The sequence below is a fragment of the Apteryx mantelli genome, chromosome 5 (genome assembly GCF_036417845.1).
Source record: "Apteryx mantelli isolate bAptMan1 chromosome 5, bAptMan1.hap1, whole genome shotgun sequence".
NCBI classification, from domain to species: Eukaryota; Metazoa; Chordata; class Aves; order Apterygiformes; family Apterygidae; genus Apteryx; species Apteryx mantelli.
In genome coordinates this window covers 78,395,006-78,415,593 of record NC_089982.1, presented here as the reverse complement: position 1 = coordinate 78,415,593, position 20,588 = coordinate 78,395,006, and the positions used below count along the sequence as shown (strand labels likewise).

General features: G+C 35.6%; 1 protein-coding gene across 6 annotated transcripts in view; it reads left to right on the top strand.

Moving 5' to 3' along the window:
- Positions 1–20,588, top strand: part of NSD2 (nuclear receptor binding SET domain protein 2) — an 81,273-nt gene that overhangs the window by 40,346 nt on the left and 20,339 nt on the right. For 5 of the 6 annotated variants that reach the window (XM_067298311.1, XM_067298307.1, XM_067298310.1 and 2 more), the window contains 6 exons: positions 63–554; positions 4,930–5,074; positions 6,097–6,174; positions 7,644–7,762; positions 10,879–10,960; positions 11,980–12,104. In XM_067298311.1, the coding sequence (XP_067154412.1) occupies positions 63–554; positions 4,930–5,074; positions 6,097–6,174; positions 7,644–7,762; positions 10,879–10,960; positions 11,980–12,104 (1,041 nt within the window). The remainder of the gene's footprint in view (positions 1–62; positions 555–4,929; positions 5,075–6,096; positions 6,175–7,643; positions 7,763–10,878; positions 10,961–11,979; positions 12,105–20,588) is intronic. The other variant, XM_067298312.1, reaches the window with a different exon arrangement.

Sequence of the window (20,588 nt, the reverse complement as noted above, 5' to 3'; positions counted from 1 at the left end):
GTGTTGGTGTTTTGGAATCAAAAGCAAGAAGATGTCTCAAGCTGCCTTCTTTTTTTTTGCAGATGTTAAAGCCTGTTTCAGGGAAGCTGCGGCCACAGTGGGAGATGGGCGTTAAGCAAGCGAGTGAAGCAGTAGGCATGACAGTGGAAGAGCGGAAGGCCAAGTACACCTTCATCTATGTTAGGGACAGACCTCATCTTAATCCTCGAGTGGCGAAGGAAGTTGGCATTGCTGTGGAACCGTTAGAGGAGATAGATGAATCATCTTACTCAAATGAAGAAACCACTCAAAATCTGAAATTGATGAAGGAGTCTGGCATTCCTAACAAGAGGAGGAGAAGGACGTCAAAATTGTCTGCCGCTGTTGATACGCAAGAAAGCAGTCAGTCAGGGACTAAGAATACTACTCCTCAAAAGTCATCTGAACAGGCAGAATCCAAAAGAGGGATAGGCTCCCCTCTCAGTAGAAAGAAAACTCCAGCATCTACTCCACGAAGCAGAAAGGGCGATGCAGTATCTCAGTTTTTGGTCTTTTGTCAGAAGCACAGAGATGAGGTTAGTCTCTTTTAGCTGTTACTGTTGTTGATTGCCTGTTCTCATTTCTATACTTAAAGAAATACCTTTTTTACTTTAGTTAACAAAAAACAGTTGTTACTATAGAATCCATAGTACTCTGAGTTTAGACAAGGTATGCCTCCATCAAATCCTAGTCTAGACGCAAACAGAAAAAGGTGGGAATGTAGATGGGTAATGTAAACAAAATGGTGATAATTCCATTGTACTTTCAGCAGAAGTCACAGTAGTATCTTCCTACATAGTCTAGTAGTCCTTTTTAATAGCCATAGTTGTTTTTTTAATGTATGTAAAATATAGTACATACATACGCTGTAGCAAATATAAACAAGGTTATGCTGTTTGTGGCTATCCATTTACAGTTAACTTCTACATTCCTGTAGATGAAGTGGATTAATTCATTCAGTGTGTTCCCTTGTCTTTGAACTCCTCAAATACTGTATTCACTTATGTAAAACTTTCTGCTGAGCTTCAAAAGAAGCTTCAACAATTGTCCAAAGCTCATGAAAGCCACAGTCAGTCAATGTGTTTATCTGCTGGGATAGTCCTCTTGAGAGGACTGCACTCTAGGGAAAGGTAGATTTAAAAAGAAGTTTAACATTCCTTAGGAAGTCTGTTAGAGGTATAAAAACCGTGCTGTTGTTCAAGCCCATTACTTTAAATCATGACTATCATTTATCTTCCTGTAACCCTCTGCTCCATTTGCAATACAGTTCTGTGCACTGAAAAAGGCATGAGTTTCATGTTTTCTTGTATAATCTTCTGTAATACTCATAAAGGGATAATGAAGCTAGAGGTGGCTTAATTCCGTCACTCTCTTTAGCTATTGAATGTTTGACTTTGTTAAAGTTTTCTAACATAAAAATCTTTCAATAAACATGAACTTTATTAAGAAAAACTGAAAAACAGATTCTGTTGTATGGAAGTAAGCTAATTGTAGTTCAACTTAGGACCTCTTAAGAACTTTGTAGCTTCAGCTAATAGGTTATGCTTCCTGTAGGTCAGCCACTAAAAATGAACATAGTGTGCGTATACTTTTTAGTGGCTTTGGTTAAATTGAGAAGAAAATTGGCAGTTCATTTTGCTGACTCTGAAAATGAGAGGGTTTAAGCCAGGCTATTAAATACAGATTTGACACACTCCTTTTGAAAAGATACATGGATAAAAACGTCTTTCTCACATTTGAGACATGAGTTCTATTTCCAGTTTTCTTCTATAAGTAACCTTGTGCAACCAGAATCTTTCTCACTGTAAAATGGCAGGGGGGGATTTCCTTGCCTTTAAGGTAGGTGACATGAGGCCTTTTCAATAATGAGGGCTTTGAAATTACTAACTTTTCTCTAGAAGAGATGAAGTTATGGTTGGTATTACAGACTCTTAGCCAAACACATCTTATGACAGTGGAGATGTGTTGCATCTCTGATATAATATTTTTATTATCAAGTTTTGCTCCATACCATATATATACTGTAGTTTTTAAATTAATAGATGGAAAATAAGACTATTATATTATTTGACATTGAAGAATTGCTTTTTTTTTTCAGTTTCATTTTGGGAAACTGAAAATAGGCTTAAACTTGGAAATTGCACTGATCATAGTGGCTAACATTCTGCAGAATTCTAATAGAAGAAAATAAGTTTCAAAAAATTACATATATTTCAAGATATACCAGTTCTGCCTAGAATGTCTTTTAGTAAAATTGGGCCTGAAAGAGCCAAATCCGCATGATTATGATCCATAATACTAGATATAGAAACAATTCTGTACATAGAACAAAAAAAGATGATGAAAACTTCAGATAACAGATTGAGAAGTCCCTTTAATCTAGTCAGAACCTGCCCTCCTTCTCTCTTGATTTGAAGTTCCCTGACAAAGTGGGGAAATTTTCATGCTTCTTGCATTGTTACCTAAACTTAGATAACTTAGGTTCACTTCAAACCTGTCATGTTTCTTTTAAAATGGCAATTGTGTGCGTTTGGTGGAAGGTGAAGACTGTAGCCAAGCGAAGTATTTGGTGTTTCCCCTTCTGTTAGGCTTGTCTGGCTCAGCTTGCATGGTTTGCTCTCCATCCCAGAGTTGGGTTTGTTGCTGCTGTAGATACTCTGATGCTTTTGAGGGGGGACATCTTGTTGAGAGTCGCTTGTCTTGCTGGTATTTGAGTGTTTAGTGTATGGTTATTTTAGTTCTTGCTTGTAGATATTTAGGAGAAAAGAAAACTATGGATCCAAAAGAGGCTCTCTGGCCCCCAGGCTTTGGAGGGAAGGAAGTGAATGGAAAGGAATGACTCAAGACTTATCTTCCTAGGCCTCTACTAACCATGAGGTGTCTTAAAACCAGAGTCATGTCTGCTGTGTCTTGCTTGGAGTCTGGATTTGTGAGTAGTGGGATTCATGTATCATTTGGTTTTATTAATTGCTACTTTCTTTGTTACTTTTTCTGGGCATAGGAGGATGAGGAATAGTTGAAATTTTCAAATATGAATGGTGGCTTCTTGAAGATTGGATGGACTGCTGGAAAAGGTTTTTAGTGATTTAGTAGGCACGCTTCCCTGAGGGAGGCTTTGAAGGCTTTCATAGCTTTCATATGAGCACTTTCGTACTTGTAGTGATGCATTGTGCAAGGATGTTGTACTGTTACCAAAGAAATTCAGCTATATTTTGTACAGTTGACATTCTTGTGCACTTCTTTTGTGAAATAGGATTGTCATAATCATTAGAAGGGAGTGTCTGGCTTGGGATCAAGGTATTGTTCAGTGAAAAGCAAACGGCTATACTTTTTTTTAATATATATATATAATTCATTGATTTGGCCTTACATTTGTTTTTGAGGTAAATTAAGAAATAATTTCAGAAGTACGGTTGATTGAAGATTTCCGTGTGTATAAGTAGTTACTGAACCTCAAGACAAATCGGAGTGAAAGTTATAGTTTGCTTGGATGAGATGGTAATTAGACTGGCAAGTACTATATTCTCCACATCTGTAGTAATATTAACTTCCAGATCCAAGAGAAGATCTTCCATATGTACTTGTAGCACAGTTAAATTTAGAAAAGTGCCTGTGCATGATTTTCATGTACATAGAGATGCCCGACGCATCGTTTCCGCTCTGTGTGCGGGGAATGGGGCATGACAGTGTGAAGACTTGGGCGAGGACTGCTGGGCGGTTGCCTTGGATTCCTGCTTGCAGGGAGCCATTAAGAGCTGTGGGTTTCCCTTGCCTGTCACTTCACAGGGCTCTGGTCGATCAAGAGGTTTCTTTTCTTGTTTGTTGGTTGGTTGGTTTGGTTGGTTGGTTTTAATCCATATGTTGGTGGGACTAGAGATGACATTAAACTGTATCTTGTTTGTACAAACAAAGTACCTTGTTTGACAACAGGAAATGCAATGTTAAGACACTAAATTCTGAGAAATTAGACTTAATTATTTCTACTTCTCACAGAATATTTGCATTTCTGGTCTGTTGAAATGTGTTACCGTTTGAACAGCTGGCTTCGTTGGCCTAGTTTTTGTTTTGCTTCATGATTTGGGGTATTGGTTACATCCGTCCCGTAACAGTTGGGATTTTGGAGAATGATTGGTAATTAGATTCTGTTTTTTAAAAGTTTCCATTTCGGTTCTCTAGATTCTAGACTCTGATAGCTTTCTGACTTCTGTGATTTATCACATCTGGTTTTCCTTAAGTGGAACTATGGAAATACTGAAGGAGGGGTTTTGTTTTTTTCTTTTTAATTTCAATATTGGATTTTCTATTTTTATTGAATAGATTTCCCAGAAAGTCTCTTGACTTCCACATTGACTGCTGTTATGTATCATGCTCATATTGTTAAAAGAGGTGCACAGCTTTTTGAGTTCCTAATATTCAAATAAATAGTTTACTTCATCAATACATTATTTTAATTTAGGAAAACATTGCATAAGATATAGCTTGTGTAAATTTATCTGCTAAGCTAGGTATAATTAGTTCTCCTGTGAATTGATGGACATCCTTGAAGGCAAGCATATATTTAATCCAGTATTGCTCGCCTGTTTTCTTTATTGTGGGATAGATTTAAACTTCATTAAGAAATTATATGAATCTTTTGAATGACTGTGTCACAAGATTTATACTTACTCAATTTTCTGAATGTTAAAAGGCAAATAGATACTTTCAAAATAATTTGTAATACTTCTAATAATTTTGAAGAGGAAGGTATTTATTCAAAAAAAACTGGATACGCAATGTTTTAATCTAATTTTGTCTACAGCAGAAACTTTAGGTAGTTCATTGGTGTCCAGTTTTCCAAAGCAATAAAAGTATGTATGCCATTCTTTTCAATGGTCACCTTTTCTTAATACAACCCTATTTCTGCATATATAGGTGGTTGCTGAACATCCAGATGCTTCAAGTGATGAGATTGAAGAACTGCTTGAATCGCAGTGGAACATGCTTAGTGAAAAACAGAAAGCTCGCTATAACACAAAGTTTGCCATAGTGACCTCTCCCAAATCTGAAGAAGACTCTGGTAAACGTAAAACTGTGCTAGTGTACTCTAACTAAATTTGATATACATAGTGGTGTTAAACTAAGCACATATTTCAGACCTGTAGGGAAAACAGCTTTCACTGTTTTCCAGTTTTAATTCTTGGTGTTTGTGCCAATAGCAAAAGAATGCCAATGGTTACAATAAAAGCAACCCATGAAGTCTACATTTCTTGCTCATTGTTCTGAAAAGTTGTTATATGTAAACCTTTTGCTGTTTAGAGATTGCTGATTTCTCATTCTTCTTCTGCCCATAAGCAGCTGCCATTGCATCCACTGCCTTTTAAGGGTGGATGGTGGGAAGGGAAGATGGAGTATTATTACTAGTGTAAAACTTGAGTTGTGTTTTTATAGAATAGTTAGGAAATGATTTATAAAGTGTAATCAGTACTACCCCTTTTCTTCATATGAATATCTAAAGTATATTACCTCATATCGTCATCAACTCAGGAAGAAGTATCCCAAACTTTATTCTGAATCTTTCATCCATTTGGCATTTTGTTGTGCTACTCAAAGCTTTTAGGACATTGTACAAGACTGAACATATTTTTTTTGTTCCCTTTTTTTTGTTACTGTTGTCTAGAATTCAGTTTCGATGAATGGTCTTAATTATTTTACAAAATATTTGAAGCGGTTTGGAGTCATTTCTCTGAGAAAGAAGAAGGAAGATAGTTTGGCATTTGCATGAACTTTATTTATCAAATTTAAATAACTAGCATTTATCAAATTTAAATAGCTTTACAGCACTGTAAGAAGACCTGCTATGGAAGTATTAGAAACAAACAGGTGCTGCTTTGGGCAATGACAAGAATGAGAGGGAGTGTTTGAAAGTTTGTGAGACTTGGAAAAAAATGTATAAAAAATGGCAGTCAGTTTTGTTACCTATCTGTGTGTGTGTGAAATAACATCATTTTGTGGAAAATTGAAAAGTTTTTAACTTTAAATTTTAAGTGTCAAATATTTGGATATCAGTTTAAAAAAAAAACACATTCTGTATCTCTCAAGGTTCATCATTGAAGAATATTGGAGAGGCCAAACGTAAAGTGTTTCAAGACTCACCTAAAAGGAGATCAAGATCCAGAAGTAATTGAAATTTGTGTTGTGTGCAAATAGTTCATCATTATAAGTAGCTATTGAGTGTATTTTTTTATGTAATCACCCACGTATCATAATCTCTTTATTTTATCTCAGATGTTGTCTTCCTTGACGTTAGAATTTTAATGGATCCCACATTAAATATCTAAACACTGTAGTGCTGAATTTTGTTCACCTTCCTCAGTGTCATATTGCAAGAAATGTAATTGAAATTGTACCTGTACCAGGTGTTTCTAGTACATATATTTGTGTACATTTATAGTTCTCTATGAATGAAAACATGTCAGTTCAATCGTTTCCCCACCCAAATCTTCCTATCTTTAACTTGGAAAAATATTGTGGGATTTTTTTTGCTGGCTTTTTGTAAGTAGCAGGTTCTCCTGGAGCCATTTTGGTCTGTTTTGTGGATTCAGAGTTTGATAATAGACTATGTCCTAGATTGTTTAGAGATGAACATTAATTTGAAAATAATCCATATTTTACATTGCTATATTTTTAATATTTACAACTATTTGTTTCCATTGGAATAGAATGCTTCTAGCTGTAGGGCAATTCTCAGTTAACCTGTTTGTGCCCCTAGAGCTTGTAATCTTCTCGTTAATAATACTCCGTAGCTTCTAAACTAGAGAGTACCGGAGAGTGTAATAGTGTCGTCATTTCATCCTGATGAAACAGACCACTTCCTAAACGTTCGTTTCTCTCTTAAAGGCAGAGTGAGTGCAAACAACAGCTGAACTTACAGGAAGGCTATGTGGGTTAGTCACTGACCTTTTGTAATTCAGCCAACTGCTTGAACTTTACAGTGGATGATCATATAAATGCGTGAATAGTTTGTCTGTTGGTTTAAAATGACCAAAGTGAATCTGTTCTTAGGATTTTGGTTCACAAAGAAAGGGGATCTTAGTCTCCTGTAAAACATAAGTAAGCTTGTTAGAGAAAGTCTGGAACTGCCATACCAGAAAGAGACAATTAATCTATATGGTTGGTGATATCTTGTCTTTTCCAGAGGCCTCTTAATAGATGTCTCCAGTATCTTCATCTGTATCATTTGGAGAACTCCTGAAGGAGACGTAAAAATTCGGTTCAGTGATAAGACACTGTTACAAAGTGGCAGAAGAGTTAAAAGCTGTATAGATCAACCATGTGCAGTCTGACGATATGAAACAAATGTGGGGCAGTAATATTCAGATCTTAAACTAGTGCTTATACAGGTAGATTCATCTTTCTAAAATAAGTTGAGTATTAAGCAGTTAGTTTGGATGTGTTCTAGAACTAGCCTTCAGCAACCAAAACCAGACCTTAAGTGTTAAGAGGTCATCAAACTGTTAATGTATAACCATGTTTTAAAAGTAATGATTGAAAGAGAAGTAACTTAAATAATTAGATCAGTTCAAAATAATTTCAAAGTGGGTTTTAGATTATTTTTCATGTAAGTTTCCCCCATCCCCCATCCCAAGGTAACTTACATGGAAATAAAAGAAACCAAAAAAAGAGGACAAAGGAACCTACAGAAGATTTTGAAGTTCAGGAAGCACCTAGGAAAAGACTCAGGATGGATAAACAGAATAATCGGAAGGTAATTATATTGTTGGTTTGTTTGGGTTGATTTATAGCAGCACGAATCACATTGCTGTAGTTAAGTTTGTCAGCATTTCCATTTTCAGGATTTAAAAAATAATAATTATTAACTATATCAAACCAAACTATTGTGAATTTTTCAGAGATAATATGTGAGCTTATTGCTGTGGAGTGGTTTTTCTTTAGTTTTGAGGAAAGAGATATGACAAGTTGTTCTTGCTACTTAGATTGTGGTGGAAAATATTTGCTGAGAAAGTTCAGTTCCCAAAGAAAGGATGCAGAGGCATGACATTTCAGCATCATCATGCGTTACAGTTGTTCTTCTTTTCCCATGAATCAGAATTCAGAGATGTGTATAAGAATGTTAAAAAAAAAAAAAAAAAATACTTTAAAATTTTAGTCAATACTTGATTTAGACAAAAGTGGGGGAGAAGGCAAGTAAAGCAAAACAGAAAAACTACTTTTTATGAACTGGATTGAAGACTATAAAAGCATTTTAGATTGGCATGCTGTCCGACTTCTTAAGTTAGGAGATTGCAGTACAGATTACAGCATATTTATCATGCAAATCACAGGCTCCTTTTCAGATTAGAGTGCTTGTGAAAATGAGAGATTTTTCCTTGGGTCACTAGAACTGTATATATGGATGACAGCCCCAATCTTGTGGACACTGGCATTAGGCTTATTTAGTCATGCATGTAGACCAGGGAACTTGGTGGGTTTTACTTGTGTACAAAGTTTAGCTCACAAGTGTTTTCAGGTGTGTTACTACAGTATACTCTTGCAAACCCCATCTCAGGACTTCAGTGGTACAGTGGTTAAATAAAACTAATACAAGGAAAGATAATAGACTTAATTTTAAACAAATTATGGAAGTCACATTTATGGATGTCTGTGTTTGGTAGACTGGTTATAGTAGTCAGCTTTTTAACCTTTGGTATTGTGGATGTCCAGGCAATTTGTTTAGGGTTCAATATTAAAAATACGTAGAATTTCAGATAGCTCTTAGAGAAGTCTGTTTCCTTTTCAGAAAGAGGGACCAAAGCCAGTTTTTTGCACTGTTTGTTCTAAGAAGTTAGCTGTTGAATATTCGTTTCATATTCTAGGAGGTTTTGGACCCTTTCTGAACTTGCCTAATTGGTTTGAATTAACTGTAATATACCAGATACCAGTAACGAGTAGGTTTATTTACTGTAATTACTTCCTTACATGAAGCCCCCATTTTGACTATCACGAAAGCTATTTCTTTACTGTCCCACTGGAATTTGGATGCTACAATTAGCCTAGATTATCACAAGTGGAATAAATGGTGGTAGCAGTGTAGTTCATGCAGAAGAAATTCTAGTATCTTTAATACTATAATTCAGATGTGAATATTAACAGAAAAATTAAAAAAAAACAATAATTGAGACAAATGGTTCTGGTAAGATGTATACCATTAATGATGTTTACTTAGCAATATGCTAGGTACATTTAAAAAGAGAAGACCTTAATCTGACCAGTAATTACTTACAAGGAGTCTAATATGTGTAAATATTAGGTAATTTGGAAGCTCTAAATGTGTGTTGGAGTGTAGTTTGCACTTCTGTTCACAGAAGGGTCAGACATAGAACGGTTGCTTTCCCATTTCTTTTATGAATTACTCTTTAGTCTTTTTTCTGCCTTCACCAACCCAGAGTACTTCTAGCTATACATGCTGCTGCTTAGGAAGAAAATTTCGTGAATGACAACCAAAATGGCTATGTAGTAATTTCAAAAAGCAAACACTAACAATTCACCTTCTTTCCGTTAGTTCCAGTTCACTTGTAGACTTTTATTATCGTCCTTTTGGATAGAGAGAAGTTTTAGTGATTTTTCATGACCTTTTACTTCTTGCATGAGAATTATGCATCATCTTTTCCTTTTTGTGTCTTTAATTATTACTTATGAAATCTGAATGCTGTAATACAAAGTGACTGAGTCATAAGGAGTACCTATAGGAATGTTCTGAAAAATTCTTTAGTTCATAGGGGCTTTCACGATGTATATAAAATACTCATTACACAATGGGGGTTCTGTAAAGGATGCTTTAAACTATGAGTGAATTATACCATACATCTTCAGTCATTTTTACGCAGAAATGTAAAAGTAGCCTTATGAAACAGATATTGGTAGTCTCCAGTGTCATCAGTGATAGGTGTCTTTAGTCTACTTAGAAGTCAGTAAAAGTACAGTGTGGCACATCTGTAGTACAGTAGCCATTCATATTTATTTTTCCAAAGGAAACCAAATCTCTGGCCTTTTAGGTGTTCACCTGAGCATCTTTTATAAAATTGTGTGAAACAAAGGATATGAAAAAATAAGTATGTAAAATCTTATGCTCTGTGGAATTTTTCTTGTTGATCAGGTGAGCATTTGTCAGGGTTGAACATTCTTGACTACAGTTTCAGTGGCTTTTTACTTTAATGAATCCATAACATACAGAAAGAAAAAAAAATCTATGAATAGCAGTATTGTGTTTAAGGAACAGTGTCTTATTTTGACAAAGCTTAATGGGAATTCCCCTGCTTTCAGCCTGAAGATTTTATGATAATTTATCAAACGGGAGCAAATTTATGCACTACATACGCTCTCTTGAAAATAATGTTTTTTATTTTGGAAATGCTGGAACAATCTTAACCATAGTAATAATAAACAAAATAAAAAAGTCACTCCTATAGGTTGTGAAGTGGAAACAAGCATCTGAGACTTAAAATTCTGCACAGGGTTTATTCTCAAATTTATATAATTAAGGTTTCAATTTGACCAGTTTAGACAAAGCATAGTAAGGATAATTTAAGTGTTTTATTTTCGTATAGAGCTCCCCTTTTTCATATGCTGAGTTTGGGTTGGATAAGTGGGATGCTGGAATACTGTGTACTTTAATTATTCTCATTTGTTTACGGGTTTGTACCCTGTGCTGTAAATGAGTTTTTAAAAATTACTAAAATGGGGATAGCTTAACTACATTACCATTCAGATATTTGTAAAGACACTTTCTTTTTAATAACATAAATCCAGAAGTAATTGCCAGTTTTATCCAACCACTCATAAATTAGGAGTTTTTTTATTTTTTCATATTTTTTTTTGTGACAGAGGGAGACAAGCAATGACAAAACAGCAAAAACAAACTCTACTAAGGTCACAGAAACCTCCTCTTCACAAAAGAACCAGTCAGGTAATGTGGTCAGAATAAGTTTTAATGTAACTTTTTTCAGTTAAATAATTTTAAAATAAACAGGTTGTCTGAGGCAGCCGGCTAAATTTTGTTGAAGCAGTAATAAGTTACAGCCACTAAGCCACAGGTGGGGGGGATTGTGCCCTCTTCCTTCACTACCACCATTTTGCAACATTATACTTGATGGAAATTGTGTATTGCTGATTTAGAGCAGCAGTTCGCAAGTTCACCATTTGATGGCACCAAATTAAAGCTATTGCCCGGTGGTCTTGGAGAGCAGTGATACAAATCCTACTGCTCAAATTTGCAATTGTTCATTTGTCCAATAAAACAAGCGCAGTGACCATCAAACCAATCAGTTACCATGCGATCTTAGTCCTTTTAAATGATGCTTGATGGGAGGCAGTGTGGAGTGTGAGAGGGAATTCTCAATAATCTTGTACCAAAATCCAAAAGTCAGCCTTGCTAATGATGCTCAGTTTAAGGTAACTTCTGTAAGAGCACGTGTCTTTAGGTGTTATAATGAAATGCCAAAGATGAGTAAGCTTCAGAAAGTTCTGAGCAATGTAGAAGTGGTGACGTGTCATAGATAATGTCTGGTACCTGGTTCCTGTATCTAACCCTTTTGTTATCAAAGTATTGGTAATACTCACATTGTGATGAGCTCACACAGGCCTTCTAGTGTTTATCTGAGGAGATGACTGTTACCTCTGCTTTAAAGAGGTCTTAAGTCAGAAGATACCTTGATTTTTAATAACAATTAATAAAGCAATTTGGGGAAAACATTTCTTAACCATTTGTGGTACGTTTTTGTTTAATAGAAACCTCTTTATTTTTAAAACCAATCCAAAACACATGGTTTCAGAAACTTATTTCATATTCTCTCAGGCCTATGTAGGTGCCCAGAAGACCTACCTAAATCATTCCTTCCTTTATCTGAAGGAATATTTTAAATGGCTTCAGGGAGATAACGTTTTAAAGTTCCAAACTTCACTTTGTAAACCAAAATTATTTTACAGCAACGAAAAATCTGTCTGATGCATGTAAACCTCTGAAGAAGCGAAATCGGGCTTCAGCAGCAGAATCTTCAACTCTTGCTTTTAGCAAGAGTTCATCTCCTTCAGCTTCCTTAACTGAGAATGAGGTAAAAAAAAAGTGGTGTTTGCACACAGCCATTTAATTACAGAAATTTTCAGGCGTGAATCTTTTTGTTTAAAAGCAAAAACAAAGGCGAATTCTCTAACGTTGGTGCTCTAGACAAGTTACAGTTCTGGCCTCTGTGAAACCTGTTAATGTGTGCATTGCGAATTCATTTATTGTAACAAGAACGTCTGATTTGGGGACGTCAAGATGATATTGTGGTTTTTAATGTATTTACCAACAAAGTTTTAGAATTGTAACCTTCTATTAGAGGCAAAGTAAAATGCCAGTGTGTTCTGTATTTTCTTCTACAGACTTTATGTAAGTGTACTACATTAGTTACATTATGTAACTCAATATTGTCATGTTGCCATAGCTTTTCTATTGAAGCAAGTTTCCTAATCCTATGTTTGATCTAGAACTGGACATTTTTCTGAGCAGAGCCCCTTTAAGCTCAAAATAGTTTTCAGACTGTTTAAGTGCTATTTCTCTGTGATGCAAATAGCTTCATCGCCAGTAGAGTTAAACAGGCAGTGAAGGATGTATCTTTTTGATACTTACTAATCATAGTCTTAGCTCTGCATATTTGGTACTGTAATTCTCCTCGATTGACATACAATAAATGAAATGTATGTACCAGAAGTGTATTCATACGATCAATTAAACCATTCTCCAAGTCATCTATACTATTGAAACCAATCGGCCAAAGAGTGGCAGCATGAGGATGAAGTATGCATGCTGTTTTGCAGGTGGATTCAAAAATCTAGTTAATAGGATTTAGTAAAATATCCGTAGACAGACGGCTTCAAGCAGTTTGTATTACAGAAGTCGTAGAGAAAATGTTCTCCTGCTAACACGACAGTAGGACTTCCAACGATCCTAGAGATTCTTTCTTCTCCCCTGTCTAACAAAAGCATGAGGTGCTTAGACACTATAATGAATGCAGTTAAAATATCTAGACTATGTTCATTAAATGGTTTTACCTTTTTTAAAAAAAAAGATTGCATGTTAATGGCTGTATATCTTACTGTGACTTTAAAAATATTTTGAACCACACCCTAAATTCTCCCTCCAAAGCCCCAGTAAAACAAACAAAACAAGCCCCATAGGAAATACTTTCTAGAGCAGTAGTCCCGTAATGTAATACTTGTTCTCATTTTATTTTCTCAACTGAGAGACTCCTGTCTATTGACTTACCAGCTTCTGCTTTTTTGATTCTACTACTGGGTCTTGCAGTCTAATGGCTGTGTTTGGGACCATCTGTTCAGCCAGATCCATTTAAGGAAGTTGCTATCCTTTTGACTGGAAATGTACATCTCTAAATGTTGTGATCTCAGGAGAAAAATTCTTCTGCTCCTAAATACCATGTTTAAAAAATGAAATCTCCAGAAATCTCTCTATAAAATGCTCTTTTTTTTTTTTCTTTTTTTTTTTTGTAGGACTCTGGGTTGTGACATAACTGTTCACATAAAACAGTGCAGATGATTATATAGGCTGAGCTGGAAATTATAAAACTTGGCTCTGAATTAAATTTACTTGGCTACTGCTAAACAGCAAAAAACACAAGAGGGAAGGAGAAAAACTATTGTATATATACTGCTCACAAAACACAGATATACAAATCAGGGAGTGAATTAATTGTTTTTAAGGGTTTAAAAGGTTTTAAAATACCAAAACACTTCTGATCAACATAACAGAAAATATACCCTGTCAAACAACAGAGATTTTGGCAGGGGGAAATAGTTTATAGTGGGCTGGATCCTTAGCTGATGTAAAGCTACGCTGACTTGAACTTCCACCAACTAAGGATTGGACCCAGTGTCTTCTATGATATTAGATATATTTTACTAAAATAAAAATGACAGGCATGTGTTTCTGAACTTATTGATCCGTTCTACAAAACAAGGAAAGATATAAATAAACTGTGGATCTTGTGGGTGTCTTTAAAACCTTTTTTTTCCCTTTTGTAACGTTATTTAGCAATTGTCTAAATAGCTAAGCATGTGTGGCCTGAGAGTGTTCCTCCAGAGAGAAACCTTCTCCAGAGTGATAAGGGAAAAGAGTTTGAGAAAAATAAACACAGAGATGCAGTGATGAAACAGTCTTGCTCAGCCAATTGAATAGGATGTAATTCTTCTCAACATTAAGTACATTTGATAATTCACTTTTATATTTTTGTGTTCGCTATTATACTTCTAAATGTTGACTTAAATGCTGTCTTAACAAAGATGAAAAGATACTGCGTATCCCACAAGCACGTACACCTCCACAGGCAATATTAGGTGGATTCTGGCCATTTGCTGCTTTAATTTCACATTACACGTGGACAGCTGGTTCCAAAATGGAACTCAGATGTAAAACTGTTATTTGGCAATGATTGTTGCTAGTTGCACACAGCTCTTCTTAAATGTCGGTTCACTGGAACTGCATTTTAGGAAAGGTGTGCTTAATAGGAAGGGTGTGTTCAGTTTTTCCTTGTTTGAAAGATGCATCTAATTTGATAAAAATTTTCAGAATTTTGGATGCTTTCTGTTGTTATTGGGGGCTTTATTTTGATGGGGTTTGCTCGAAGTATGAAAAAGAGTTGAGGCCAAATTTTCAATCAATAACTGACTTTGAGTATCTGACTTGTGGGAGGGAGAGAAGAGGGGAGGTCTTCTGCCTTAAGGACAAACATTTGCAGACTTGATATATCAGAGGCTAGGTAGGCTTTCCCTCCCTTCAAAAAATTGGGCTCTTTTAAGGTATTTTAAGATGGATGGACAAGATCAGTAGTGTGGTTTTTTGTTTATTTGTTTGTTTTAAGTCGGTAGGCAAAACTTAGCAGTATCTTAATTCTTATTCAGTACTTAAACATAAATTAATAATTCCATACTTGCATTTAATCATGAGACCAAATAGTTAATTTTACATGTAGACACTTAATATTAGTAGAGCTTTCCTCCAAAACAGTTTCTGAGATACGATTTTGTTTAAAATCTAGTTCTTAATGAGCAACTGGTGGGTTTAAGTGTGAAAAAGATGCTCAACACTTCCAAGTCTGCAAAAACTCGGAATAGTTCTTTATTGCCTATATAAGGCTTGGTATAACCCTCTAAAGCCTTGTGGTATTTTTGAGAAGAGATGCAGGTGGTGTATTCTCATTTTGGAAGATAAACCAGTGTTTTCTTTTTTTTCTTTTTTTTTCCCCTTCCACCTCCATGCTCCCCTTCCTCCCCCAATAACGTAGTAGGTGCCAGTAGAGTGTAACCAGTATTTTTAATAAATATAAAAGGCTTTGCATTACCATTACTGATGGATTATTAGCACACTTTGTGTGTTTGCATGAGACGTATCTGCTTTAGCTTTTCAATCGATTTTTGTGGTTATTGGCTGGCTTCATTAAATTGGATGGATTTGTTGATAGCAGATAAGTGTCATAATATCCTGCAGGGTCTAGATACTACTTCTGAACTTTGTCAAAGAAATTGTAATTTTTTTTAAGAGAGGACAAAATAAAGAATATATAATACTGTAAATTCTTAGCTAGTCTGTCATTCATCATACCCACATGAAATATGAGTTGACCAGCAGATGGCAGTTTAAATAAGCCTGTGAAAGATTTTGAAGGTATTGCTTTTAACGTTTGTATCTTCCACAGGGGGAATTTTTACTTCTTTCTGTAACATCCAGTGTCAAACAAACTTGATGCTGGTTATAGCTACAACTTCTCATGTTTCCAAAGCCTAAAAATGGCCTAAAGTTTGGCTGTTTTTGTGCATATTAAACAATATTTTTGCCATTATCAATTTGAGGCAGACTTGTATTAGCATGTATGCATAATGGAGAAAACATACAGATCTTAAAAGGTAAGATAATTTGATCAAGAAGGCAGTCATAATTGGACATGTAGAACCTGCAACTAAAAAGTACATCAGCTGCATTATTGGTACTGGCGTCTAGTTGCCTTACAGTATACAACTAAAATCTCCTAGGTGCACTTCCCCAAGGTAAAAATAACTGTCTCTGAGATTCTGAGAACAGGAATGAAGAAGGAAATTCATAATATTTTAAAGAAACTACTGCCCTAAGGAAAAAAATATGTATATTAGCTAACTTTGCAGTTTGCGAAACAAAATCAGTGTGCTTCTAGCACTTCATTTTAGCTTTCTTCAAAGATAACTTTCTCTACAAAGCAACACTTAAGAATAATTTAATATACAGTGTCACTTTAAATCCTCTGTGACTTATCAGCCAGTTGTTTTCTGTATTTGTTCCTGTATGCCTTACAGATTTTTCTTTCCTATTTACACCACCAATAAGCAGTCAGGAGTATGTTTTTGTGGAACATTGCAAGTAATTGGACTTGTTTCTTATTAAACCTCTGCTAAAACCTCTAATAATTGAAATGACCTACATTGCCCACCAGCTCATATTGTTTTGTTATGATGTTTCCACTTTCACATGGAAAAAATTTCTAGGCTCAAATCTTGTTCTTTGGCAGCACGTTCTGTGTAGAAAATTAAGTTTCTTATGTAATTATTCTCATCTTGTGTATTACTTAGGCTTCAGAGTGCAGAGATTCTGTTTACTGAATGTTTACATAATGTAGGTTTTTATTCCACATCCCATACCAAAGTATCATGAGTATCTGTAGGCAATTTTATAATGTTTAAAAATGTTCTCAGAGTTATAATTAACTTTCCAGGCAAATTCAGAAATGCATAATATCCTTATCTGAAACGTCTAACTACTGCTAATAATAAAAATGAAACTTGTCCCAGGCCGTCTTTTTGCTATTACAGTACTGTGTACACTTGTGGCACCGCATACTTAAAGAATTTATCTAGTCTAGCAGTTTGGGCCAAAATATCATTCTTCAGTTCAGGAATTCTTATACTGAAATAAAGGAAATGTTAACTGTAACTCAATTGACTCTGTCAGTTTTTCTGTCTCCGTGTGGGTGCACAAGAGATTCTTTTGAATACAGTCTGATCTGTTGTTTGTATGTTGCTTAATGACCTATCCTGCTGTAAGCTGTGCGTAGATCCAAAAAAAAAAAAAAAAAAAAAAAAAAGCCCTCCAGTAGTTGAGCTATTTTGTTAATATGAAAAAATTGCAGTTGGTGTTCCTCTGTAGGAAGGGACTAAAGAGTTTGTATACCCCAATCTTTCTATAGAAAGCTCTTCCTCAGACCAGACCACTTCCTGGGTTATTGTGGTATAGAAATCGCTGACTCCAAAGTCACTTCAGGAAGTCTGAGCTTGTAGTCATGTCCTTAGCTTTAAGAATAGTGGAACCTACTAGCCACCAGCATTTAGAAGTCATGGAAACATGCTTCTAAAATGCTTTTAAAAAGATGCAACCTGTCCCTGAAAAGCTAGCGAGTGACTTGAGAGACGATGCTACTTAAGCCAGCTGAGTATCTTGAAACAACTCAGAAAGGATGGCAGGTTGCTTTTTGTTTGTGAGCCCTTTCTCTCATGAATCCTTCTGTAGCAGTGACTTGCTTACCAAACGAAAAAGCAGAAGCAAATAATAATTTTCTGCCATGCTCTGTTTTCGTTTTTGTATACCCCTAACTTTAAAATAAGTATACATAGTGGGTTTTGTTTCTGTTTGCTGTTCTACAGCAGGGATTATAAAACAAGAGATGCTTGAGTAAAACAAGGGGAAGTGGGAGGGTTAACTTTTTTTAGCTCCAGAAAAAAATGCCCTTTAATTGCTTCTATAACAGGATAAGCACAACATGGCAGAAGAGCAACATTGTCTTGAATATGTTTAAGGTCAAAGTTTGTACTCTTAATGATTAAGTGCTGTTAAACAAGCACATTAATACAAGTAATGCAAGAAGTTTTTTATAAGACTGAGTGAGTTAGTGTTCAGAGGAAGAATGTACATGTTTTAATGAAAATTGCACTTTGGTAGCTAGAAAAATCTGAGAAGGTATGCGACTGGTGGAGTGGTAACTGTTGGAGCCCGTTCTAGTGTGTGCGTCATAGATGGAAAACGTAGTAAAAATATTAGCAACTCTTTTCACTTTAAATTTCCAAATTTGTTTTGAACCTTCATACACTGGAGAGGGAAAGCTTGTCTGAATTGGATGTAGGAAAGGAGAATTCATAGCAAGTCCAGTAAGCATGGAGTACTCAAACCTTTTTCACTTTGCATTTGCTAACACACAATAGACAGTATTTGAAACTTGCCTCTGCTTCCTAAGGCATCTATTTTTGCCTTAGCAAACATTGGTATTCTAGCCCTTTAAAAGGCAGGAGGTAGTTGGGGGCGGGGGGGGGGGGGGGAGAGAAAACAACCCTCAACATAACCAGTGAGCCAGCAAAGATGGTTTTATACATCATTTAAAAATGAGTAGAGACTTAATCCTAAACTTGGAACAAAAAGCATGTTTAATGGCCAGGTGAACAGCTGATTGAGGGCCGGCCTTGAAAAGCAGAACAGTTGGATTTTATGTTCTTACTATTGAAACATTTATTACTATTATTTTTAATTCTTGGGCTGCAATTTGGATATAAGGGTTTTTTTTCTCAAGTAGTTGGTGAGTGGATGGAGCAAATATCCACATAACTTTTTTTATTTCATCCTCACCCGCTTCTTTGAAACACAGGATCATTTGACTTTTTAAATTCCAGCCTATACGTTCTTGTATCATGTATCGGTATGATTGGATGCCAACTGGGAGTATGTCAGTACTTGTCATTCTTTTTATATGTGAAATTTCAACCGTCCGGATGTGAAACCTATGTTACCATTTGCAGAGTTCATCCACATGATTCTAGAAATACGCAAAGCTGAGCTTACCGGCCAGCTTGTATCTAACTTTTCAAAAAAAAAAAAAAAAAAAAAAAAAAGGGAGGGGGGTGAGGGGTGTGGAGGGTAGGGGAAGAAAAAAGCCAGAGGGAATGAAGAATTGGCTTGCATTTCTGCTGAGGCGTGTGGCTGAAACTGGAATCAGGTACCTGGTTGCAAAGAATACTTAAGATTTTGTTGTTGTTCTTGTAGAGCTGAACTCGGCATTCAGATGACTTACTGAATGGCGTATGAGATGTTTCAGTATGTTAGTGCTTATCCTTCCACTTCTGAACACCGTTACTGATGGTGAACTATGCTGTTAACTGAAAATCACAGCATTGCAGCTGGGGGAAGTCTTGTAATAAGAAAAAAAATGAAAAGGGGATTTTTGTACACAATGCTTTTGTCAAATCATCTTCCTACCCCAAAAAATCTTTCCAGAGAGCTTCAATCAAAGGACAAAATTGAGAACAAAACATATAATATCACAAAATACACATAGCCAACTCAGTTCACTTCCTTTTAACGCTCTAGTATCTGAAGTCTTATTTTAAATGTGCAGAGATGCACATATTTCTTACTCCTTGCTTAGCCTGCTCAGCAACCCTCATTTAAAAAGACCTCTTACATATTTAGCCTCTGTCTTGAGAAGGAAACTACACTGCACACACTGTCTGTGCATCTGTATGCACATTGTACATCCCTTTTGCACAAACGTATTGGGGTGAGGTAGTTCAGGAAGCAGTAGAAAATCTTGTCCTAATATTTAGAGATTAAACAATTATCCAGTATTATGGAACAAGATTCAGTGTCTGTTGCTGTGTAGTCTAGCTTAATACATCAAATATTGCAACATACAAAGCATCGTTATTTAGTAATGAATTAATGCTGAAGATTGCTTTTATAAGCATTCTTATAGTCTTTCTAAAAGTAGATCTGTGTTTCTCTGGAAGAATCCATTAAATAGTTCTTTTGCTTATTGTGAACAACCAATTTTAACGACATGACAGGCTTAATTCAAAAGCCAGACTTTGAAGATACACTGTCTTAATCTGCTTGTTCCTGTACCATTGCAAGCCTGTGTACCGAATATCAAAAAAAAGTTGCAGTAGCGTGAGATGTATGATCAAAATACTATGAGATCCCTAAATCTAATTTTTACAAATTGATAATACGTTGCCACAATTTATATCTTTCCATTGCTAAAATATGGGGGGAAATGTAATACTAAAGCCGAAGAATATATAGAGATGCCTCAAAATCCTATTTCAGCTTGACTCAATACTAAATATTTTTCCAACAACAAAGCTGTAGTGAACTTGTAAAAATTGTCACAATTCCTTACATGTTCTCTTCAAGTCATTTTTGTTGCCTGTGTGAGTAGTGTTTAATAACTCATATACCTGAGAGGGGCAAGATTGCTGTGAGGATCTGAAGGTGAATTTGTCACTTTTGCAAGCAACTGTATTCCGAACCTCATTAATCCCTGAATTAAGTTCTGACGCAGCCAAAATCCGATTGATTTCAGTTAGGCCAGATTTTTTCCCTTCTCTTGTATGTATACACAGATGCAGTTTCCAGTTTAAAAAAAAAAAAGATTTGAGTCTGAAATATCAACTGGTTGCTCACTATCTAGTCAGGGCAGTGCAGTATGAAAGCTTTCAAAGGCAATTACTGTAAAAATACTTTTGAAGTTTCC